The sequence below is a fragment of the Convolutriloba macropyga genome, chromosome 3 (assembly GCF_964194025.1).
Source record: "Convolutriloba macropyga chromosome 3, txConMacr16.3, whole genome shotgun sequence".
Classification (NCBI taxonomy): domain Eukaryota; kingdom Metazoa; phylum Xenacoelomorpha; order Acoela; family Convolutidae; genus Convolutriloba; species Convolutriloba macropyga.
Window position 1 is genome coordinate 71,120,944 of NC_134470.1, and position 26,660 is coordinate 71,147,603.

The 26,660-nt window shown below is 36.1% G+C and overlaps 2 protein-coding genes across 3 annotated transcripts in view; one reads left to right on the forward strand and one right to left on the reverse strand.

Annotated features, from left to right (window-relative positions):
* LOC142336427 (beta-soluble NSF attachment protein-like) overlaps window positions 1-26,660 on the reverse strand; it is a 409,326-nt gene that overhangs the window by 61,228 nt on the left and 321,438 nt on the right. The window lies entirely within an intron of this gene.
* Window positions 3,032-11,506, forward strand: LOC142336425 (solute carrier family 4 member 11-like). 2 transcript variants are annotated; one of them, XM_075385254.1, is made up of 6 exons: window positions 3,032-3,919; window positions 6,874-7,023; window positions 7,374-7,924; window positions 8,223-8,421; window positions 8,759-9,919; window positions 10,120-11,506. In XM_075385254.1, the coding sequence occupies exons 1-6, from the start codon at window positions 3,880-3,882 to the stop codon at window positions 11,091-11,093; spliced, it is 3,075 nt and encodes a 1,024-aa protein (XP_075241369.1). In that variant the 5' UTR covers window positions 3,032-3,879; the 3' UTR covers window positions 11,094-11,506. The 2 variants fall into 2 exon arrangements, with proteins under 2 accessions (XP_075241369.1, XP_075241370.1); XM_075385255.1 differs by lacking the exon at window positions 3,032-3,919 and adding an exon at window positions 5,864-6,350.

Genomic DNA, 26,660 nt, shown 5'->3' on the forward strand with positions numbered 1-26,660 from the left:
TTATCTATATCTGAACCTTGACCGAAAAGATTTCAATCAAAATGAAACTAATTACCCGAGATTGAGTTTTGAAAATTTAAATTGACATGTGGGGAGCAATGAATTCAGTCTCTTTACTGCTGCATTTTGATTTTTTTCCGAAATACCTATACGACAGAGCAAAACACTTTATTTGTATATTTAAACCAGATATGTGCAGCCATTTCTAGCTTCCATTCAAAAGTACATAGTGTAGGGTCAACAAGTTCGACATAGAAAAAATAACTAAAATTGAAGCTCCCGTAACTCGGAAGTCTTCCCAGCAGCCTCACATGTAATGTGTAAACGGATATTTCGGATGAAAAAATAGTAAAGCGAGAATTTAAAAGATTGCAAAATTTAGTGAGCGAGAGGTTCTAGGATTTCAAAGAGGGTGACAAATTATTTCCCCCCATGAGAGCAGCACATATAATATTATTCCATAAAATGCCCTAATGTTACTATTTCAATCAACTATCGGGTAGCTTGACAAACAAAAACTTCCCAAGATCTATATCTGAAAGACACTAAGAGACTCGGTAATGTGCGTTCGAACGTAATATTCCGACCCCGCTCATCAAGACGAGGAAAGGATAGAACATTTTCAAAAGTTCGCACATCGTTCAAAAGACAACTAATTTAAAAAACTAATGCTGAGTTAGGGGGCCAATAAGACTTGCCATTAATGAAATTAGTGGACAATTATAAAAATCAAATAAATGCAATCATTAGTTACAATCAAAACTCGATGTCCATATTTAAAAAACGCTCTATAACAAAATGACAATGAAATCAGATAAAATCTGAACTTAACAAACTAACCTGTACTTCATTCAAGATATCAGACTCGGTAAGAAGTCGATATGGCGGTAAAAAAAGCAAAGTTGAAAAATACCATTCTAATTTTGAAACAGAAAAAACAATTACAAATTGATTAAAACCGATACATATCAACTGGGCTCATCCAGAATTTTAATTTATACCTCATAGGAAGCAATTAAGACCTCTCATTATCTGCGACCTGTCAGACGACTACAAAAACAAAAACAGTGTTGCAACCATTAAAAACATAAGCTATTCATGAAGAACATTAAATAACTTCATTTTTTGAACACTGGTCCAAATCATGTGCACTTTTTAAACACTGATCCAAGCCAATAGTGTCATTGTGTCAAAAAACAGCAATGGGAAAATAACAAAAAAATCACTATTCTTATAAAAATGAGTAGTGCCAAAACCAAGAATTCATTAGTTGATTATAAAATCATTGTTACGATTGCACATTGGTCACTACAAAGAGGTTGCCACCTGTCGTATGACAGAAATAATACAAAAACGACAGTGCTCAAAAATCCACTAATTATTTCACAGTTCAAACAAACCATGAGCTTTCAATTTAGAACAAAAACAGATTAACCTGCAACTACTCAGGAAAACTTTTTCTTTTTATAAGTGATATCGAATCAAAACACAAGAAAAACAACAATTACGGACAGAAATCAATAACAGCGTTGAAACTTTTAAAACTATTGACATTGAAAACCATTGAAAACTTTAAATTGACAATAATGGGTGTAATTTTCTAAGTCGTTTTCCATCGACTTAAAATGCATCTTCTTGGTAAATATTCTTCGTTAAAAACAAAAGAACCACAAATATTGACAAGAAATGAAAACTCGGAAAATTCTTATGTACACAAAATTCGAAAGACATTAGTCAAAATATAATCAAAAGCAAAAATACTGTTCGGCGCAACGGGAAGTGGATGAGATCTGTCATCAATGAGACTAATTACTTGTTGACGACATTGAGAAAAAAAATGGCAAGTACAAAAACATTTTCTTAAAAAAATTATTTGAAGGTCATAAAAACAAGTTCGCTACAAAATAAAATCAGTAGAAGAGAATCATTCAAATATCCGCAGACGCAAATAAAGCTCGTGATTGCCAAGTATATGTCGTACAATAAAAAAAAACAAAAATTACGAGCCAAAAACAAAAATCTACTTTTAGAGAACGGTTTAAACAAATTTTCACTATTTCTTTTAAAAATGTATTCAAAGTTATAACAGGCATTAGATAACACATGAACGCTTCGTCTATAGCTCATAGTGAACCAAATTGTTCTTGGATTAATAGGACGCAGTCATGAGGCTGCAAAAAGGACGACAAATGAATGCAAAACAAATCAATTAAAAATTACGAAAACACATTGTCAAAAGCCATTAAAAATTTAGCTTTTCTCCGAAGACATAATAAACATTTATTTGGCTTCAATTTGTAGTAAATAGACTCTGCCATTTATGGGGCCTGGATTTGATTTCATTCTAGTCAGTAATTAACATTGAGAAACAACTATTTTGAAAAAGACTGCACCTAAAACCTAACCCTGAGTTTGATGCGCGTCCATGAACAATTAACTATTCCATTGCGAAATAGATGATTTATAAAAAGAAATATTCGAATAAACCTAAGATAAATTATGCATTTTGTATAACTATTCAGTTGATTTTTTCAAAATTTGGCAAAATTTTATTTCCAGAATAAAGACTCCTATAGAAAGTAAAGCCACAACTGTATTTGGCGCCATTAAGCTGCAAATTTGGAGCCATTTTTGATTTTGAAAAGTTCCAAATTCGAAAAAATCAGCAAAAATATCAACCAAAAGACTCGGATAAAACCAACCGGGAAGCCTCCTCTATCCTTAATAGCATTGTTATTAACAATTTTAACAAAGTTCACGAAAATTTGGTCAAAATACGGAAAATGTGAATAAAAACAACGGAATTTCTTCTACTATTCACAAAACTTTAAACCTCGATAACTCCCTGTAGAAAACGAATATCAAAAAATCTTTTTAATTCCAAATTCTACGCTGGACGGGCTTTCTAATGATACCAGTCTCAACTCTTAAGATGAACATATCGATCGGCTAAAATTGACTGAACTAAAAAAACCATGAGTATATAGTCCCCTCTACAAGTAGGTCGGAACAATTAGACCAGACGTTACAATCAAATTGCAAAATGAGCGACCTGTCGATGGCAACAAGGAATGAAACTCAAAGTAAATCAACATATCATGAAAGTGCCAAAGCTGTCCTGTTCATCAAAGTAAAACTGATTCAAATCAATTTCAAAAATTCATGGATAATTTCAGCATGTTTTCAGATTCCAGTTTGCATTAACCATCCAGTATTTCCGGCGAACTCGATATTAGTGTTGTGAATACTTCAGACGCGTCTATTGAAGCAAAAGGTATGAATTGTGGGGAGGGTCTTTATTAAGGCGCCAATATGGATTTTCAAGTTTGCCGAATTCTTTGAGATCGTTGTATAAATAAAGTAATTCTGAATGCATCATTGCAATTTCAATAATAGCCCCGTTAACTGCATAATCACTTTGGAGGCTTGGTCATTGAATTAATAGATTTTAAGTGAACCATATTAACTAATTTCACGCTCTTAATTTTTGTAACTTGAAGCCCACCCATATTTTGTTCAAAAACTTAGCCAGCCCTTTGCATAAAATGAGAGCTGGTAAAAACAAAATATCGGCAAAAATAACGACGCATTTTCAGAGCTCATAAAAATCAACTCTTAATCTTAAATTAAGTAGATTGCTTTTTTGTTCATAAGATATGTTTAGATCTGAACTCGCACTTAAAATTACGTAAGGCACTAAAAAATCGCGAGGTCAATATAGAGCGAAAATAAACCATGCATTTTTGCCATTTTCATTGATAAACAATTTGGTTAGCTTATACTTCACTGCGTAACTCAAATATTCGACCTCTAGTTGTAAATTATTTGCTCGTACATAAGTTGTTCATTCTGATTAAGTAAGCAAAAAACATCTGAAAAATGGTTAAAATTAGCTTCGCACGCGGAAAGAGAAAAGACGGTAAGTGAAATCTTGAATCAGTTTCCTTTTTCCTACGAGTCGAAGACTTTTTTTGCACACAAGACTACCTAAAAATGAAGTTACATTTTGAAATGATGATAGATAGACACTTTTGTTACCAATCCAAAAATACCATTAAACATATAAAATAATACATGCCAAACTAAAAAAAAACAGTAAACAAATAAAAAAAATTGCACATTTTCAAATAACTACATTACATTTTATGTCTATCAGAGATCATTTACAACAATGCATAACAGAAAATGCAAAACAGCAAATAAATAAATGTCCATAATCAATGGGGGGAGGGAGGGAGGAGGAACCAATTGCGAAATGTTTATTCCATTTCATACCTTCAATCAAATCCCTGGAAGTTCAGGCGAGGAATGCTATTGACCGTCTGTATTTTTATCAACTTGACACAATTATTGTTCCAGATTTAGCACCACCATGTTCTACTAAGTCCACATAAATACTCACAATCAAAGCAACGTTTGACCTTGACTACTGTCTGTAAATGTTTGCATTTATATGCATGTATGCAAATGAAGATCCGGAATATTGGCTTGGTAGCTTGGAACCCCTAACTTTATACATTGGGTCAGCGGAACCGGACTTCGTAGATATTTCCGAAATTTAGTATAAATGTAAATGCAAGAATATTATACCATAACTGGACAAACTATTTTTCCAATAAAACGAACTGAACGGAAAATGGTCCATAAAATGAGCACAAGTCAATTATCGGCTGATAATATTGGACTGCAACAATTAAAAATTGTAATTACAGCATATGCAAGAAAATTGTTATCGACTGATATCAATAGACTGTAAAAATAAAAAGTGTGATTACAAAAACATATGCCAGAAGAAGAAAAATGCACAGCACAAAATATCGAAATCAGAATAATGAAAACTTTACTGATTTCTAAAAGCAATTTCCAGTTGGTTCCTCAATTTTACAGACTGTGATAATTTTACACTTTCGTTGTTCTGTATTACATGAAGAGCAATTATATATATCTGATCTAAGGCGGGTGTGTTGCTCAGTCCCAGCCACTATGATTACATGTGCCCGTAGGGTTGTTGAGAAATGCACTGTTAATGTCTCGGTTATCAGTTAACAAAAAACACATTAAGATACATCTTTAGCTATCTATACACGAAGATAAGCTATCTACGTAAAAAATTCAAATTAAAAATTATTTAGAAACAAACATAACCGACTAACGTCGGGCGAATTGCTCTTAAACAAGAGCGCTTAGGGATGCTAGCATGAGCGGGGGGAGGGGGGGGGGGTTCAAGCTTATAAGATTAGGAATCAGTTTTTATCGCATTTTAGACTCTAATAAGGCTCCAAGAGAACTTGATGTCCTACGAGCGTTACCTGTTTATCCCCATTTTTGGACGAAAAGTCAAATGGGTCAGACAAAAAACCGGTCAAGCGTAAAATCGCATTAAAAAACCACAGGACAAATATAATTTTGCGACATACTTTGTTTGAGAGCAATTTTTAGCAATTTTGACAAGGTTTTAGCAATTTTGACAAGGTTAATAGCAATTTTGACGATAGATCTGGTTCGTAGGATAACAAGAACATGAAAATTTAGTGGCTTATTATGAAAACTCATAAAAATGCTTCTCATGTCTCACAGAAATTACCGCAATAGCAATATGAAAACTTGTTCTAACCTCATAATTTTATAGTTCGATCAATCCCGAAACGCTTTGCAACCAGAAAACCAGAGCAATGTACTAATCCATAGCATAGTTATAAGTTCACAATTTTTACAAAGCAAACTTCAGAAGATCATTTGTTTTGATCAACGCAATTAATTGCAAAATATGTTTCCATCAGGAGCTTCACCAGAAAAGCTGGACGAAAATGTCTGCAATGAAACACATTAACTAAATTTAATAAATTTTAAGACCGTCGGATTCTATCTGACAGTTATAGGTGTCAATTCCGCATTTCTAACAATATTATCGTCTCTATAACAGGAACGATGCATACATATTACAAGTGATTTCTATTGGCTTTGTAATTTTGTAATAACCAACTGAGCAACAGACAGAACTCAAGAGCACAACATCGCTAGAGATCACCAAAGCTTGAGATCTCAGATTAAACTTAGCCAACCGTACGGAATAATTCCCAGCGACCAGTAAACTGAGCTTCATGAAAGCGGAAACTTGTCGGCTTTTATCTATACGGTTGCTTGAAAACAAAAAATGGCAACATGTAACATTTACAACTAGCAGGACAAAATATTGCTGCAACATTTTACATGTTGAATTTTCAAAGATTACAGAAAACTTTTATTGACCTGAGCGAGATTTCTTAGTTCAATTGTTATGGTACAAAATTAGTCACTCAGAATACATCCGTAGCAACGAAGCTAGCTGAGATGCTAAATCTCCTTTAACGGTAAGTTTCCAAGTCCACGTATATGTTCAGTTACCCAAACGCAGACACATTGACTTTCCTTAACTCATCGTTAAAGACCTTGTTTATAAACATAGCCAAACACATAATAGCAAACTTGAGAAACTGGAACCGGCGCTGCTAACTTCCTATTAAGCTTCTAAATCCGAGAATTTCTAGGACAAGTAATAGTAAACTCTCAAATTGAAATTCAGATTGTTCAACAGACCTCGAGAGATTAATCAAAGTCAGCTTAAGTTAGCAACCAAGGCAAGACTAGCTTGTCCTTTACAGATTGGAGAAGTTAAAATGGCCTCCAATTATGGCTCCAGTCGTAACACATCAAAATTCAATTACGGGGGCTTTAGTAGAAACCCATTAGTGGGCTCAAATAACAGACTATACCAACAACAGCAGCAGCCACTAAGTGCTTCGCAAAGAAGGGCTTCTAAGCACCAATTACAAGTAGAACCGCCCGTTTCTTACCGATTTTTTCACCGCGAAACTAGAGATTCAATATTTTCAGACATCCCCCGACCAACATTTTCCAACCAATCGGAGGAGCCGGCTGTCGTTACTCTAAACTATCACCGGAAAAATAGCGAAGCTGGAAACGACTATTCTGCTTCCAACTCTTACGCGATTCCTAAGAATACGATGCGAACAAGAAAACAAGGTTAGAAATTTTAGAATGCGAGTTAGAAATTGTGCCGGAGCGGGTCCACAAACTGTATTTTTCAAGGTATCGGAAGTTACAGCTGAACATTTTTTTTTTGTCTTACCCCAGAAGTTCAACCTCAATTCGTAAAAACAACTTCAACCTCAATTCGTGAATTAAGATCCTTATTAAGATCACTGATCACATATTAGGATTTTTGTTCACAACTTCAAACATGCTCAAATAATAAGATTTACAGAAGGGATTAAGAGTAGACTTCAATTCATCAGTTGATGATGCCACATTAAGATTCCATTTCAATTAAGCATTGAATCACAAGACTTCAAACGAGTCACTTTTCTCTACAGGTTTTGACAATTCAAAACAAGGCGTGGTCAACGTCTCCTTCGAACCTGAAACAACAATTCACGAATCCCAACGTCAATCGGACCAAGTGGAACAACCTCTTAACTCACAAAACGACGTCAACAAGGTTTCTCTGTCAACTTCCATTTCTCAAAAACAACTTGGAGGTGGTTCGTCCAAGCACCCACCAACACTGCAAAAGAATCCTGATCATACTTCGTTGTACAGCTTGTCCGAGAGCGCTTTCTCGTCCGCCGACAGTAACGAAGGAAGAACCAGTGACGACGATGATGATGCCGACGGAAGCTCCAAAACAGCGGAGTTCAATACAAACACGAATCAATCCACAATAGATAGCAACATTCCCACCATAACTGTTCAAGCCGTGGGAGTCAAGGGCGAAAAGGGGATGGTTCCTGTTCAGAATGGCAAAATACATGGAGATAGACTGCCGGTTCTTATTGATACTCGACCGCAAAATCAAATTGAAGAATTGAACAATACAGCTGCCGAAGCACAATCTGGGGGCAACTACATGTCTGCAATGAACTTGGTAGGTTTCTGATTCTGCAGGGGTAAAGGAATTGCTGCGCAAACCATTCTCAAAATTCCCTTTTGCGAATGAAGCGCTCTCAAGTATAATTTAAATTGATACAAAGCATAACAGATGAAACGATAAAGCATAACAGATAACAATTGAAACCATAATAGCCCGGAAGCGCTATGAATGGTACATAAAAGATCAAGTAACCAATATAGCAAATAATTTATTTAGTTGGTACCGATTGTAGTGTAGCTATATTTATCAGTCGTTACATTTTTTAAGCGGTTACAAAAGTTTACCATTTCAGCTGAAAAGAATGACCAGTTTTTCGAAGGAGTACTACAACCGTGGTTCCTCGTCACAATTGTGGTCTCTAGGAATTGAAAGCACCCTGGTGTATTCGCACGTGAGGACTCTCAAGACCAAAGACTTCTTCAAGGAGATCAGAGGAAAGATGGACGTGGAGGACTACTTGATCAACGGGGAAACTTTCATCGACCATCCAGGTACCGATGCAACTTCATAATTAAAGCTTGAAAACATATCAGTTTTTATTACTGCACTAACAGAAGCTTCAACTTATCAGGTTTCAATGAAAACTACGTAAACATTACAGCATATCATATTGCATTGGAGGGGACACACAACGAGGTTATAGACACCCATCTTTCAGTCTACCCCGAGTTGGATATTAGAGATAAACAATTACAATTTCAAAAAAATAGCAAACTAAAGCGTCAGCCAATTTATCATAAAAATTACGGGCAAGTGCAAGTTAAATATCGCAAGAGATCTGCTCTAATGAAGAAAACTGATTATCAGCTTGTTCTTTTTTGCTTCTAGGAACCAACATTGCGAGCATTCTTCACAGCGTCCTGGACCGCCTTCGACTTAAAGAACCCTCCATTAATATGCAAGAGACAATGGACCAGCTGTTAAACGTCCCTCTGGACATCCTTGCAGCAACGATGCAGGGAACCCGGGTACCCCTCGGGGGTTCCAGTGTAATCACCGATCAATCATGGATCGTAATCATGAAGGCTCTGACCGAGATTAACAAACGCCACATTACAATAATCAAATTGAAACACCTGGTCAATTTGGGTAATGACAGCCAAGAAATTCGATTCGTTGTCATCATATTCACGCCTTGTAAAGAGAAAGGAACGAAAAGCTATATTGAAATAGCGAAGTCGTTCGCAACATTGTTTACAAACGAAGACTTCCGGCAGAAACTTCTGTCATGTCATGACGAATCAAGCTTCAAACAGTCCATCGCAGACAGAATGCAGGTTCTTGTTCAGTGCCCACGAAAACGGACTCCAAGTCGAAGACTTTCAATCATGCAAGAAGCAATCGTTCACAACGAGGATGAACAGCAATCCGAGGCTAAAGGCCACTGCTTTCTCTTCCGAGGAATTCGAGAAGACTTGATTCGGAAAATCCCATTTTACTTGAGCGATTTCACGGACGGCATAAATGGCCGGAACACAAAACCGAAGGTGTTCTCCGCCATTTTCTTCCTCTACTTTGCGTGTATTTTGCCAACAATCGCTATAGGCGTTGTCGATGACGAAAGCACGAACCAGATTATTGGCGTCCGCAAATGTGTGCTCGCTCAAGCAATCGCGGGGCTAACTTTCGGCTTGCTAGGAGGACAGCCGTTAGTAGTGCTACTCTCAACCGCTCCTATTGCAATTTACACCAAAATTATGTTTCAATTCTCTGAAGACTACGAAATGGATTTCTTGGCTTTTTATTCTGCAGTCGGAATAGCAACTTGGTTCTTCATGACATTGTATTCTGTAACTAATCTTCCTATAATAATGAAATATTGTTACAGATCGGTTGAAGAATGCTTTGCTTTATTCGTGGCTATGGCCTATGTTGTCGACGCAATGAAATCAGCTTATAAAACTTTTGATAAATATTACTGCGACTTTGATAACAATTTCTATGGTAATGGAACTATTACTTCGAAATATGACGCATTTGGATATCCACGTAAGTTTTACCTCAAAACATTTTATTAGTCTACGCAAAACTGTAAGCAGTGTCCTTTCATAATGCTAGAAAAACAGAATAACTTTTTAAGACACTTCATAAGCTTGCAAAAACATTGCCAAAAACTCTGTTGTACATTTACGACTCGGCAATAAATCTGAATCTCAAAATTTTTTTAAATAAATTAAAATTTGTTTCAGCATGCTCCAAAGCCTCTTGCATGCTTCTGGTTCTTCTAATGCTCGCAACCTTCTGGCTAGCACTCAGTTTATTTAACTTCAATCGATCACCCTATTTGGACGCTGCTAAACGTGAAATACTATCTGGCTACGCATTACCATTTGCAGTCATTGCAGCGACTCTTCTCAAAGAACACATGATATCTGACATCTACACGGAAAAATTCAAATTCAAAACTGGCGATCAAATCGTTGATTTTGAAATATCACCGATTCACAAACTTCAGTGGTGGGGCTGGTTTCTCGCTTTCGCTATCGGCTTTTTTCTATCAGTGCTGCTTTTCATCGAGCAAAACGTTGCCGAGTCTTTAGTGTGCAGCGACGGTAACAAAATCCAGAAAGGAACATCATTTTACTGGGATCTGTTTCTACTGGCACAGATTAACCTATTTCTATCACTTTTTGGCTTCCCCGTTGTGCACGGCGCACTTCCCCATTCCCCAATGCACGTACAGGCGCTAGCTGACACAGAGCAAAGGAATAACCAAGGAGTAATGCAGGACGTGATAGTACATGTAAGGGAAACCAGGGTAGCTACCATATTAGCCCACTTGCTAATCCTCCTTTCTTTCTTCTATCTTCTCCCTGAACCCATGGACGCGATAAAGGTTCCTGTGTTAAACGGGGTCTTCCTTTTCATCGCAGCTATATCCCTCAGGGGCAATGAACTGTTCGAACGTCTTCTACTTCTGTTCACGGAGCAGACGGCCTACCCTCCACATCACTACGTGAGACACGTACCCCAACGCAAGATTCATCAATTCACTTTCATCCAAATAGTGCAATTGCTACTCTTATGTGGACTGGGCTTCTCTCCAATTGTGTACCTAAAGATGATATTCCCTATCGTTGTTATTCTTCTCATGCCAATCAGACAGAAGCTATTTCCACTTATTATCGAGCAGCAATACCTCGACGCTCTTGATGGACATTAACTTAAATAACTCTCCCTCTATCTCTCTCTTTTCATTCTCAGATTTAACTAATTCTGTAACAAATAATCATTTCATAATTTTGATGATCAATGTAAATCGATATTCAATTCACCTTTTCAGACACGACAAAAAACACCGAACAAAATCTCAACATTTATGAGATTTCGGACTGCTGAATAGTTTCTATGAAAACTGTTTTTTTTAGTAAAAGTACTACCGCATTTTAATCGTAATATACTTCACCATCTACGCCTTTTTCTAAACAATCTATTCGTCAACTTTTGCATTACAAATACTTTCGAACTACCGCAGCGGCTTTTTGCACAGAAACTGAAGAAAGGCGAATTTTGTAGCTTACAAAAATCTCGTCTTCGTATTTTATACGTCAGAATAAAAAAGCTACTGAAGTTCAATTTACCATTTCTCAGCGGTCAATATCTGCCATGTCTAAATTGCATTCGAAAAAAAAACTAACACGTCTAATCCAGTATCCAGTTCTCTAAAAACCTTTATCGTTCTCGATAGAAATAGATAAAGTGTAAGGACCGTTTCGCTGTACCGATCGTGAGCGACGGAATATATCTCTAAGTTGGTACTCATTTTTGATCGATTATGAAATTGATCACGGAATAAAGAAAGAATAAGCAGCTTGGTAGTTTCCAGTTTCACAATTCTCGTGCTTTTTCAGAAGTTCCATTGGAGCTGGCATATGCACGATAGTAAACATGAAAAAAGCTCGAGATAAAACAAACAATTGAGAAACACAAACAGGAGAACCCAATGCATTTTAAAACTAATGAAAAGTTTGCATCACATACAATAGTTTCAAAACTTTATGGGACATTAATTCCGAACGAATTCTAATGATTTTATGACCAGATAGACTTTTCAAAACGAAATTAGAGCTAGAAGAGTTAATTGAGTTAACTGAGGTCGAGCTCATGAGCATGGGTCTATGTTTACCACAAAAATGATAACAAAGGACTACAGAAAAGCGACCTTATATATCCTTTTTGAAAATTGTAGCTAGTTAGCTCTCTTCGAAATTATCTGCTACCTTTCTACAGGAAAAAAATATCCAAAGTCAATTGTAGTACTTTTAGGTTTTCTTTTCAGCGTATCACCTGCTCCCAATTTTCGTTTTACCCTTCTCTTTTTGGTTTCGAGATTATTGTTTAAACACTACACTTTTTGCATAAAGTGCCATAGAAAATCCTCAAGAACGGAATAATTTAACGAAAACACATTAAACTTTAATACTAACTTTAGCGTAAGCTTTTATTTAAATGATTTGTCAAACAAGGAGCCTCGGTAATGTGCGATCGCGCATAAGGTGTTCAAACCCGCTCATCAACAATTTTGGCATAATTGTCTACCAAATGAACAGATAGAAAACCCCAAAAATTCAAGTATTTTTCAAAAAAAATTGTGTATGAACGAAAAGATAGACTCCAAAGTAAACAACTCAAGGAGTAAAAAATGATGCACTAGATAGATGAGATATGCCAATATTAAGAAAGCAAGTCAAGCCGAACAGCAAAATCAAACAACAACAACATTACTTACGTCAAAAAATTTGTCCGTTTTAAAAAACAAAACTTTATAAACAAGTCAAAACAGAGTCAGATAAAAATGAAACTAAACAAGATAACTTGTATTTCACCAAGAAAGATATGGGGACCAGTCCATAATAAGGTTTGGTAATAATTAGACAAAAGAGAACAAAAACAGTAAATTTGAAAATTTTGCTTACTTTTTCTAAAAACAATTAATTTTAAAGTAATGAAAACCATTAGAAATCAACTAAAATATCCCACAGGTTTACGAATACCAGTGTTTCTAAAGACGGGAATTAAGAACAGTCGGTATCCAATTATTTTGCGGTTACAAAAAAAAACAAATAGACAAAAAACAAAAAATCAGATAAATTTTGCCAGAAAACGCTTTCAAAGCCGTATAGCCATACTTTGGCCCCCAGAATATATTCGATTGCCCTTTCTGCGAACACCGATAACCTATTATGTTACCTCGCATTATTGAAGCCATGTGACAAGTACACCAGAAAGAAAAAGCAAAAGAAGACATGAAAGCCATTAATTACCAAATGAAATCTATAAATAGATTCATTTATTCTTCCAAAGGAAGCCCGTGAGTCCTGCAATTATCCAGAATATATCTAATATCTACAAAAAGAACGTAAAATATGACAATATAAATTAAATTACTTTTTTTGTGAAAAACCCGGGTTGAAGACAGTGAAGTCATAACGAATTCTTCAAAAACATCAGATTATATGACACCAATCCCCTTGAAACCTTCCCCTAACAACAGTATTGTCATATTTGCATATTTGGCCGGTAATTAACGAGACTATGTAACAAATAGACAAAAAAAAAGAACAAAATTCCCAAATTAAAAAAAGACTTTTTTTATTTCAGAAAACAATTGTTTTCAAAGTCATGAAAGCCATCAGCTATCTAATAATATCAGAAGATCGACCCATATATTCTCCCATGAAAAACTAATGAAACCGAGTCATTGTACATGAAATTTCATACAATTAAAAAGACAAAGTAAAAACGACAGTTAAAGACAAAATTTAAAAACAAGGTGTAAAACCGCAATAAAGTTTGAATTTGAATTCACTAGAAAGAAAAAGCATTCTTTCATTGCTGACACTAAGCTATAAGTTGACCAAATTAAAAGAAAAATGGAGGCAAATTTCAATAAGCCATTAATTTAAAAATCAAAAATTTTTAAAAGTCAAAACAACCAAAATTTTTCAATTAATTAACAAGATACAATAATTTGCAGCTAATTAGGAATCGAATTGAACCTATCGCTAGTGAGCTTTGATTGGAAATGTTCCGCTATTAAATTAGTATATAAAAAAGATCGATTTTTTAAATAAAGAAGACCGCCTCATTACAATCCGAATTATTTTTGGATTGTAACAGTCCACGATTGGTCCAAAACTAGCTCTGATAATGCTGTTCGTCTATTAAGAACACTTAATTTTTCGAATGTTATAGATATAGATATTTTGTTACTTAAAAAATCGAAAATAATTGCTGCGTTTTTGATAATCAAAGAGTAAAGTTAGCAAAAACGGCACAGTTTTAATTACGGAGCACTCGCAATGGAAATTGAAGTAGAAATAGCCCCCCTTCGAGTCTACAAAGATTGTGTTAGTGGTGTTTGTGTGTGTACTTCCTGCAAATTTAATCAGTGGACTAAAGAAACTTACTTCGCGCTGTTTTTGATGAAAAAGTCTGAATATTGAATAATTTAGCCAGAAATGTTGACAAATAAATTAAAATAGCAGACAATATTTTTTGTCTTAAAAACAAAATCAACAACACTTTCTTAAAAAATTAACAAATATAGCAAAATTAGCAAAATTTTAGTAAAAAATTCCGGAAAGTGTGAATAAAATCAACGGAATTCACTCCATTTTCTCAAAAGTTTAAACACCTCAATAACTTCGCAAAAACGAAAATCAAAAAATCTTTTTAATTCCATATTCTACGCTCGACAAGCTCTCTAATGGTTCCAATCTCAACTCTACGACGAATATATGGATCGGCCAAAATTGTCTGAACAAAATAAACCATTCGAGTATATAGTTCCTCCCCCCTCAAGAGGAGTCAGAACAAATAAATAAAAATTATCTGCCTTTGGTGCTATCAATTGTTTGGATGGATTGAATATGCCGAAGCAATATAGGTATTTTGTAATTCTTTTTGCATCAATCATAGCGCAGTGCTCAAAAAATTAAATTCGAACAAAAATTTTGCTACTTCATACAAACAGTAGTTAAATGAACAAAGAAAATTTCTTCCAGTATTTCAAACATACATTGTTTCATTTCATCATCACACCTTTTCAAGACAATAACAGCAAAATAGGCAAATTAGCATTTTTGAATTAAACCAAGCAATTTAAAGAGCAGGAAGAACTTGATAAACATGAACCGACTAATGTCGAAAGAATTGCTCTCAAACGACAGGCGGGAGGAAAAACACTTGACTACGCCGGGATTCAACCCGTCGACCTCCGATCCCTAACCAAAATCACTGTCCACTCGGCTATCAGGCCTTTCTTGTTGCTATGCTGCAACTAACTTTATATTAGCAACAAGATTTATTTCGAAGTGAGAGCAATAGAGATCACTTAAAAATGAAGAACGAAAGCGTGAAAAAGCCACTTGAGAAGTCAAAAAATGTTCTGGAAGAAAAACGGGAAAAAATGGTCAAGCAAAATCTGCATGAAAAAGACTAACACGTTTACAATAATAGCTATGAACTTCGTTCAAGAGCAATTAAACATAATTGAAATATAGCCAAAAAGCTGCCATAGCTTCAGAGACTATAGAAAACATCAATAAAAAAGAAAAAACGACTTTAGTATCTAAGAAGTTTTCCGCTAAAATAGATATTTTTCCTAAAGACTCTCGTGAACTTGCTAAGGAGAATCAACAGCCCAAAAACAAACTTAAATATTCAGGTCAATTTTGAAAGTTATGTCGGGCTCCACATTCCAAAACCAACGAGTTTATAGCGCAAAAGGGATGCCTGTTATGCCATATTGCAATTCGTACACTAACATATACAACCGGCATTTATAATATAACAATGTATCGAAGTCTTGAAATTAAGCCATATGCGGTAATTAAACTTATATTATAATCTAAACAGACAAGGAATAATGTGTTTTAATATTTTGCGCTGATCTTTTATATGAACTGTTTTATGGCACTAATTTCTCTAAGTATCTCTCTAAGAACCAAAAAGTAATTTTTGTGGGGTGGGAGAGGAGGCAAGGAAACTGGTTATATAGTACTTAGAGGCGGAGGTGGTTATATAGTACTTAGGGGGCGCAAACATAGGAAAGATTCCTCAAAAGTTATCATAGCAGTTCTGGTTAATGAATGGTAGTAGGCAAACATCAGGTACATAACCCTTTAGAGAGCAAAACAAGCATAATTTTTTTGTAATGTAGCATAATTCTTTTCTCATATGAACTCCGACAATTTTTGGTTAAAAACATAACTAAGCACGATCGGTCGAAGTCCCCTCCAACGATAAGCGAGGGTTAATTGCCGTACTTCAGCTAGAGGACGGGGGTATCATGGTTACAATGATGGTATACGAAGGCTTAAAAGGATGGAATTAGAGCTTACTTTACTACGGACAACTTCTAAGATTTAAAATGAAAACCGAAACCAATTTTGCTTTTGATTTGATTTACGTAAAAACTGCCGGGAATTCACTTTGCGTCTCAAAATCTGAACGAGAGCAATTTAGATCAAACAAGAATCAAGAAGTCTAGGCAAAAAAGCCAATCAAAAAGTCAAAGCATCAGATGAATAATTAGTCAATCGTAAAATCGCGATTGAAAAGGCCAACAGGACTAATATAACTGCTAAACTTTGTTTAACAGCAATTAAACAGCTCTACAAACGACATTTCCAACAACTAATTTTGGCAAAATAACAAAAAATGTGCAGAACTTTAGAAGCCAACTGTCCTTTCGGACAAAAACATCTATTTTGGGGAAAAGTTAAATATTTTTCCAAATTGGGATCTTTCTAAATAATGAAAAGTTATAATTCATTTTGTTTTTCTTCCCCAGTGCTGTTTACTGCAACCAATCACAAAATATGAAGTGTTTCTTACGAAGCACCGCTCTCCAAACCTTAATGATCATTGTATGATTTTATGATTAATATATCCAGGTCTTTTTTACCCCAAATACACGGTCCTTTTTAACCTTTCAAATTTGAGCATCAAAACGCTAGACCTACTTTTAATAATGGCAAAGGTGCCTGGAAATTGATGTGATCAGTTCCAGCTGCAAGTACCATTCCAAAAATTTGCATGGTCTGAATACTTAAACTGAGTGAATTCGATCTGCAGGCCAAAATTTAATTGACATTGTATTGTAACTTGGCAACCTATTTGTTTACCAACTAAGGTGGCCACTAAGTGTTTTAAACAGATGTTAAATAATAGAGAAGTCCTTCTGAAATTATTAGCTTGCAAAAATACCCTAGCCATGACTGAAGTCGCAGACAAACACACCAATCCAGATGTTAAAAAATTTACAATTGCACTTATTGCTATTGGAGCGTTATTTCTGGCAAATGTTCTTGTTATGTTGTTTCTTAAAATGCAACGCCGTTTCCCGGATAAGTTCTGCAGGTATGTTCTCTTTTTCTCTATGACATCGTACCTGTGGGCAATTGAATGATTCAAAGTCGGAGCTAATTAATCCTCAGGAAAATTACTCTCCGATGTACCGCTTCGGGTGTTAAAATCTCCAAGTTATCAGAATTACCGAAAATTCTGAGGTGAATGCAAAACGATAGTCGAGGCTATCCAATGAGATACCGTTAACAAATTTTGCATTTTTCCGTTTGTGCCCCCCCCCCCCCCCCCGTACGTTATGCTCCCCCAGTTACAGCACACGTGTCACTGCATGCTAAATCATTATGTTAATATATGACACCTGCGTAGGGGGGCTGCAAATAATATGTACCCACTAAGCTTGGGGGGGGGGGGCACAAACGGAAAAGATCCCGAAGACATTGATTCATTCCCAATACAGTCCCCCACCCCAACACAATGGTGACATAACGTAAAGCCATTCAGGTCTTTCCCATTAAAGTCCCCCTTCCCCCAGCTTAGTGGTCAGATATCATATAGCCCCCCCCCCCCAATCATAGTAATTATACCATAATGATGGGCGCTATAATTTCATGGGGGCTATAATGAGAAAGACCCTAGCATTTAGCCCCCCATCAACTTCGAGGGGGGGGGGCTATAATCGGAAAGACCCCGTAAGTGTCCCATAAATCATGTTTACCAAACTTGCTACTTCCAGGGTACCGACAATGTTTGGAGGCCGATTCAACCTACCGAAAGAACCTACTGAACGAAACATGACATCTCCAATCATGACAATATCTCAAGCAGTTGATGAAAAAGCTTATGTAGGACAGAAATCAGCGATTACAAGGACAAAATTACTGACACGAACAATTTTCACCACTGAAAACAAATTTTAAACTGCGTTTAAAACTTGTCACGAGATTAAGAAAATTAATTGTTAATTGATTGCAATAATTGACTTAAAATTAATTAATTGCCAAAAATTGGAGAAATTTTGAAGACCATCATCTGTAAGGCTTGCAATCCCGAACAGAAGGTCATTATCGCGTTGAGTCAAATATATGCCATTTGAAAACCGTTGAAGCCTAATTTTTTTTACTGTGATTAAAAATTTAAACGCATCTCTTGCGTTGTTACATCCCGCCGATTAAATCACAAACTTTATTTTCTGCATCTACGATTTAAATTAGCAATTAATTTTTCTAAATCTCAGCGTGAATATTACTAAATTCCATCATTGCGAATTTTTGACGTGATATATATATATATATATATATATATATATATATATATATATATACATATACATATACATATACATATACATATACATATACATATACATATACATATACATATACATATATACATATACATATACATATATACATATACATATACATATATACATATACATATACATATATACATATACATATACATATATACATATACATATACATATATACATATACATATACATATATACATATACATATACATATATACATATACATATACATATATACATATACATATACATATACATATACATATACATATACATATATATACATATACACATATACATATATACATATACATATATACATATACACATATACATATATACATATACATATACATATACATATATACATACATATACATACATATATATATACCATGTAACAAAATTATGAGCCCAAAATATTGACAGAAGTTAAAAGGTTTTATATACTTCAGACCGTCTACGTATATTCATAATTTTTTGTTCCATTTAGTAACAGATGTTCAATTTTTGCTTTTATAATTTATAGCAATTTATTATCTCAAATTCCTGCCTATGTTGACTCTTTTCTGGCAATGCTGAATGTCAGGCTTCCAAATGCTGAATTCAACAGCACCCCAGCCAATGCCGGATGGTTATCTTGGAAGATTCTGGCAGAAATTTGGCGCCTTTGTAAATTGAATGTCTATCCTGCAAGACGATGGCTATAGTACAAGATCTTGCCACACGACTGCTAACTTGCAAGACGAATGTTAGCTTGCAAGTTTATTCTGGTCGGATTCAGCTCCCGTCGTTCTAATTAAAACATGATCTGTTACTTTGTGCTCAAGTAAATTAACGGAGATACCGTTGGGTGTATTCAATTAGATAAAATGAAACAAAAACTTGAAACTGAATTCGAGAAATTTAAAGAAAAACTATTTCGGCCAGTTAAGCAGAATCAGCAATGATTATGTTCAGTGTATGATTATGTTCAGTTCATTTCATTCCAAATGAAATAGGTCGGAGACCTATTTAATATGAAAATTTATTAATTAGGTCGGAGACTGCCCCGGCCTATCTGTTTCAGTGAAATGTTTGCAAGCCCGGACAATTGTCGCAAGCCTCTTTATCAAAGAGGCTTTTAGTAGCCGGCAGTGTGTGATATGCTTTATATCGCTGGAGCAAGCTCACTGGAAAGAACAGTCCTTGGCCCACCATACCAGTCCAGACGCCCTCAAGATACTACCACGTGAGGGGACTGAGCATCAGCAGGAGGGCTATCAACTCAAACAACGTTCTCCAAAGGTTGTTGTCAAACGGTGGGTGCCTGGAGAGAAAGACACGAATTGTGATTTCACACGATATTATAAGTAATTCAATCAATCCCCATCGAAGTAACGGTTATTGTCCTTGTGCCCTTCCTGAATTATTGGATATTCTTTAAGAGAATAGTGAACGAATTGAAGCCATCGTGAACGTCAAATAATGGAGCGCCGCAAATTCTGGATCAACTGAGAAGTAATAAAATTATTACTATTGATACCATAACACAGCTAAGATCTTATCGGAACAGAAAGAAACCCCAACTTGCGGAAGTTCTCAATGACGTATATCCGTCGTTGACAAATCTTGAATCCAGGCTTTTGTCGTTCGTGTGGAAGACAAAGAACAAATGTGCTCAGTTTGGACCCAAACAGTTATCAGAGAAAAGGCTTCGGGAAAAAGCGAACAAACCATCCAAGAAGTAGCGCAACAATGAGAAGGCAAATAAACAGGCAACAAACTAAGTGCGTGTTTTATATATTGTAACTCCTAGATCCTTAAACTGGTGGGGAGGTACTTTGTTTGAAACATTCACAAAATGCCGAATCCAGTCTGTCATGTTTTTCTTGCGGTAATTGGTTTTATTCCGAAACTTGCTCCGGTGATCCTGGTAAAATTTTGAGCGCGATGAACAGGCTGACTGGTCTTTTGAGGCTGTGCAAGAATTACGAAGAGGTTGGTAAACAGCGCTTCAGAGATGGAAACATTGGCTGTGAAGATCTCAAGTCCAAAATGAGCGAAATTGAAAGGAAGTTTTCAGAAAACTGCGATTCCTTAGACCAGCTTCCGAAGAACCTCGAACCAGAAATTGACTCCAGAATATCTTCCCTCAACAAGTTTTCGAATATAAACTTAACAAGATCTTAGCGAAACAAGAGGAGTTCCCCGCCAAATTCAAGCAAGCGTGGAACAACCAAAATATCTGCAAGTTCATAATGTCAAAGCAATCATGCATGAGACCCTTGAACAAAAAGATAGAGACATTATTAAAATAGAGAGGCGTGAGAGCAACGTAATTCTTTTTCGTGTACAGGAACGCGTTAAAGCGGAGGCACGTGACAGAGTTGGCGACGATCTGTCCTTCTTCGAAGACCTGTGTTCTGACGGATTTACGTGCTCAAAAAATCCTGTGTTCGGTGTAATTAGGCTTGGCACCACTCCAAGGGGATAATGTTTCTGCTCCTAAATCACTTGTTCTGGAAAATAGGGATCATAAAAAGTGTTCAATGAGAAAATCTTCAATTGTCCTAAAAATCTCAAGTTTGCCCAATCAGCAAACAGCGTGTCTCATGATTATTCAAAGCAAACAAGCGATTTGATAAAAGAATCGCGCGTTTAAATCTTTTGATAAGAGCAAATATCTGTAAGAAATTGGAATAAAACCAATCTTTTATGACTAGATCAATCTTTGAAGGTTCTTTTATATAATGTGAGGAGTCTATCAATCTTCAGAAACGAATCAACTTAGTTGGTTATCTTCATCGCCGTAATTTTGACATTCCGCTTATTATCGAAACTTGGCTCACGGATTATATTGGCAACAATGAGCTTGTTCTTAGTATTTTTAACATTTTTAGGGCAAATAGACCGACCTAGAAAAAGAGGTCAAATCATGGAGGCTGCCTAATTGCTATCCGCAACAAATTGGCGTGAAGCGAATTGAAATATTCTGAGCTCCGAATCTCTGCAAAGTATGCTTTGAGTTTGCAAACAAGTCAAACCAGAACGATTCTTTTTAGCGTTGCTCTACAACCTTCAAACTGGAAGCTGTTATCAGTTAACAATGGAAGAGGTTTGAGATTTGTTCTGTTTCTTGGAAGCGAAGTCTGGTAAAAAAAAAACCTTTTGCTCGCTGATTTTAATTTGCCTGGTTCTGTCTGGGGAAACATATGAATCACAAAATGATTACGAAAAAAACTCATCAGGCACGCATTAACTCTCAACTTGAAGCAACTGGTGGATTCCTCTTGTCTGACCATGCTTTATCTGATCATTTTCCTGTCCTTGTTGAAGTTGCTGCCTCGAACTGTAATTAAAACGGGCGCGTGAAATCTGCTACAGTTACTGTAACTGTGATTTTGACGCGTTGAAAGAAGACATTGCAAAAAATTCTTTTTTGCCGTTTTGCTATAGCAACATTGATAAAAACGAAAACGGCTGGGTTTTCTACCTCATGAAGAAGCATACCCCTAGAAGAACAAAGAAATGGTAGCTGTACCCACTGAGTATCCCAAGAAACGTCACGCTGCTTAAACAAAAGCAACACGCTGAGAACAATTGGAACGAAAGCTAAGATCTGACATAAGCAGAGTATCAGAACTTGGAAAGAAATGTGCTGAAAAGCAAAAAAAGACCGAGCCATCTGAGTTGTTCCCTACTACCCGCAACAGCATCTTTATGTACCTCAAAAGTTTCCAGAAGGATTCCTTTCCTGCTGTATTCAAATAGTCACAACTTTTCAAACGGTATTTCGCTACTGTTTCCATAGCAGCTCGGACCATTTTTGGAACCTTAAAACTTAGGTTTTCATTAGATGGCATAAAGCTTGAGTTGTCGAACTTGAACAGTAGTAAGAGCAGGATGCCCGATGTCCGTTTTTAAGAAAACTGCTAAGCCTCGGTCACGATCATTGAAAGTTCTCTTTGACAACATTAAGCGTTTGAAAATTTTTCCAAAAGCCTGGAAAAAAGCAGTAATTTTGCCAATCTTTAAAGATGGGAACAGAGCTGAATTGTCGAATTATTGACAACTGTCCCTCCTGAATGCCATTTCGAAAGTGTTCGAAAAGTTGATGTACAACTGCATTTACGAGGCCATAATTTAATTTGTTGGCAATGAGCAGTTTCGTTTTTTGGCTCGCCAATCAGTAATAATGCATTTTATCTACAGTCTTAAACATCCTATTCTTTTGTTGAAGTTAGTGCATCCAGGTCTATCCAAAGCTCTCTTTCAGCTATTTCGCACTTAATAAAGCACTCGAACACAAAGTTAAAGAGTAAACTCTGCTGTTTCTGAAAGGCAGCTGGTCTCTTCAGTCATAACCCAAGGATCCGTTCTTGGGCCAATTATATTTTTGATCTATATCAACGACCTTCCTTCGAAAGTGTTCTACTCAGTGCCGCTCTTGTTTGCTGATGATTTGAAACTTCTACGCCGAAAAAAAACAGAAGACCTTACAAAGCTGCAGAATGATCTGGATGAATTGTATCATTGGAGCGTTGCAAATGTTTTGCTTTTTCACTACAAAAAGCGTTGTCAGACTGTTTTTGTTCAGTAGAAACCGGAAACCTTGTTCTGGTCTCACACTTTTGAATCACAAAGTCCCTTTAAGCACAAATTAAAGGATCTTGGTCTTGTTTTAACCGATAAATTGAGCTGGGTCGTGAGAATTCTTTTATCTAAATAGTTGAAAGCGTGGTTACTGATAAAACCTAAGAGTGTTCCCTCGTTACCAGTGGAAATCAGGATCCAACTCAATTCACTCTAACGTACAGTGCACCTCCCCTTTGGCCGAAGCCTTGGGTATTTAGTCTAGTGACCTTTAGAGAGGAATGAATTGCAAGCCAGAGTAAACTAGAGCATCGGTGCTAAGACCATCTGGGGTCTAGCTCTTTGAGGTGCTGTGTCCCAGAGCCTCAAGTCTCTCTGTATCTCAATCATCTTTCGGGACAAGCAGACCAATTGTTGTCTGGACCAACCATGTAGTGCAGTTATGTGTCCTACCGTGCAGTAATATGTCCAGCACCGATGTATGCATCAGAATGCTGGGATCTTAACAGTGACCTTAGGTCCATTAAGAGATTCAGCAAGAAGGTCTTGAAGTACACGTCTGGCTGTAACAAATACCAGACCGCCGTTTCGTGTTCTAAGCTTCTCCTGTATTTCAAGGTACTCAAGGATCTACTGATCTATAGCAACAACAACAATCACTATTCAATTGAGTCGACGGTTTTCTATGAATTTAATGGTGACGGTGCCAGGAGAAGCAGGGTCAAACTGCCTTTTCATTGGTATGGAGCTCAGAAACAAAATTTCTGTTATCAAACGGGATTTCGAATCAACATTCTGCAGAAATACAGAAATTTTTTCGACAGCATGAACTTGAAGGGCAGACTAATCAACATCATGTGGAAATACTTCTTAACAAACTGGACAGACAACAACCTCCCTTTATGAGTTTTTCTAAGTCTGTGTAAAAGATGTCATGCCCATCCTATGTCTTAACTCAGGGAATTAACACTCCCCTTGACTTGTTTGTTACGAATTTTTAATAAGAATAATAACAATTTTTCATTTCTTGTGCCTTTTAGCGTTGGTATTAGGCTCCTATAAATTAGTAAAGTATATTATCTTTCAATTTGTACAGAAAGTAGTGAGTTGTAGGCTTCTTGATTGTAAAGCTATTATGAAACACACTTCTTGTCATAATCTGAAATGTATCTTAAACTCAGTCTCTTTTAGTTGGCTTATTAAGCTAAAATTTGCATGGTAAGATGTCGCGCTTGATAACCATTCGAAGTCTAGTGGGGAACTTTTTTAAATTTCTTCGAAGTAAACCAAAACAACAAAGATGACAATTGTTGATTGTCAACGTAATGAGTTTACGTATAAACAACTTATCTTATTGAATGCTATTATTATTATTATTATTATTATTATTATGGCTTTGTGACAATTTCACGGGGAGTATAAGTCCCGGATTTATAACATAGAATTTGCACAACAGTTCTGGCACAGGCACAAAAAGATCCAACTACGGAAATTATTCTCAGCCCAGTTTTCATTGAAAAATTTCCACGTCAATTCTAGAAGTCTTCCTTTCAAATTAAGGTTGTCAAAGAAGTTAATTTTCCTTTGGAGGATGTTCACCCGAAATCCAGTTCTATACCAAAAATTGAGTTTGAGCTTCGTATCGAATCTCTGGCAGTATAACTCTAGATCTTCTTCCGGCCCATTGAATAACATAATAGTTGCGCAAGTCGACATCGTACTTTCCTGACACTATGCTGCTAAAAAGTAGAAGATCTTTTAGGACTTTAAAGAAGAGTGGTGGCAGTATATTGCTTTGAACAATAGCTTCTTTGTAACAATTTCTGTTTGTCATCCATTTCATGACCTTTTTATTAAAACGCTCTACAATTTGATACTCGTTTCGGTTTAGCTCCCAGCATTCAGATGCAAACATTAATGTCGGGCTTATAATAGCTCTATATAAGTGAACCTTAGTTTTCATAGAAATTTGGCAGCTTGTGTTCCTTCGAATGAGAAAAAACGCCTTCATTGCTTTCGCTATTCGATTCCGCACATTTTCTATCCAATTTAGGGTGTCGACTATAGTTAGCCCAAGATCTTCAACGACCCTCTTCTCTTGGATCAAATTATTTTCTAGAGAGAGTACAACCTCCTCGACACGACTCCCGAAAGCAAATTGTGTAAAAGAGCACTTTTTGTAATTGAAAAGGAGGCAGTTTTGGACACTCCAATTGTGGAGATTGTTTAGGTCAACTTGCAGCTTGTCTAGACTGAAATTTTTGTCTAGACTGTCTATAACTGAAAATCCATTCTGTACACAAATGTAGGAAAAGCATAGTAAAATCAAACAGATATCATAAAGTCTCAAAAAGAATGCAAACTTCAGGAGGAGAAGCTTGGGTCTTCTCCGTACGCGTTAATGTCCCTCCCCAACAGTTGCAAACTATTCGTGAGTGCCGAATAAAGTACCTATAGGAATATTGTCCACATTGTCTAAAAAGCCCTTAAGAGTTACGACTATTTTTTTTGAATAAATTAGAAACATAAATTTAAGTTTCAGATTAGTTGTATAGTACCTCTTTATTTTTGTCAAAAAAATTCAACTGAACAACCTTGAAGCACAACTTTGTATCGATCTTTTGTTTAAAAAAACTGTATTTAGGCTCGATATAGACCAAGATATCTGAATTACAACCAAAGACAAGATGTTCTAGAAGACCCTAAGAAATCTAGGGTCTTTCCATTATAAAGCCCCATGTAATTATAGCCCCCATTATGGTGTATTTACCATGATTGGGGGTTGGGCAATATGTTATCTCACCACTAAGATGGGGGATATAATGCGAAAGAAGCGAATTCTAAAGCAGAGAAGTTTGTCCCAACTACGCATGAAGCTTTCAATGCGATAATCCAAATAGGGGTGAAAAATCTAATAACCTGGCAGAAACATATCGGTAACTGCAATAAAAAAACAGCAAGCGCTACTTCTGACGCTCCCCACTGAACCTCATGATAGATTGGGTTTAGAAACAGCAAAATCCCGCTCTCTTTAAACACAATATATAAACGTTACCAGCGCTAAAAAAATAACACGCAATTAAAAAAAATTTATGTCTTAAATAACGAAGAGTAGTACTCGATGAAAAACTCCATGAGATCCATCAACAATCCTCTAATAAAATTGAAAAAAAAACTAGGATATCTCTAGTCACTTGCGTACTAGAAAGCTACAAATTCAAGACATGAAATTCTCTGTTCTACGCTACACAACAAGAAATATATACGAAAAAACTCCAGAAGACTTTCAAAAGTTCTGTCAAATTTTCCGAAAATAAGCAATTGATTAATTTGCGCAGCTAAGAAATTTTCGGATCTTTTCCGTGCCCCCCCCCCCCAGTACGTTATGCTCCCCCAGTTACAGAGCACGTGTCATTACATGTATCATTATGTAAAAATATTATGTAAAAATATTGCACGTGCATCTGGGGGTTGCAAATAATATGCACCCACTAAGCTGGGGGGGGGCACAAACGGAAAATATCCAAA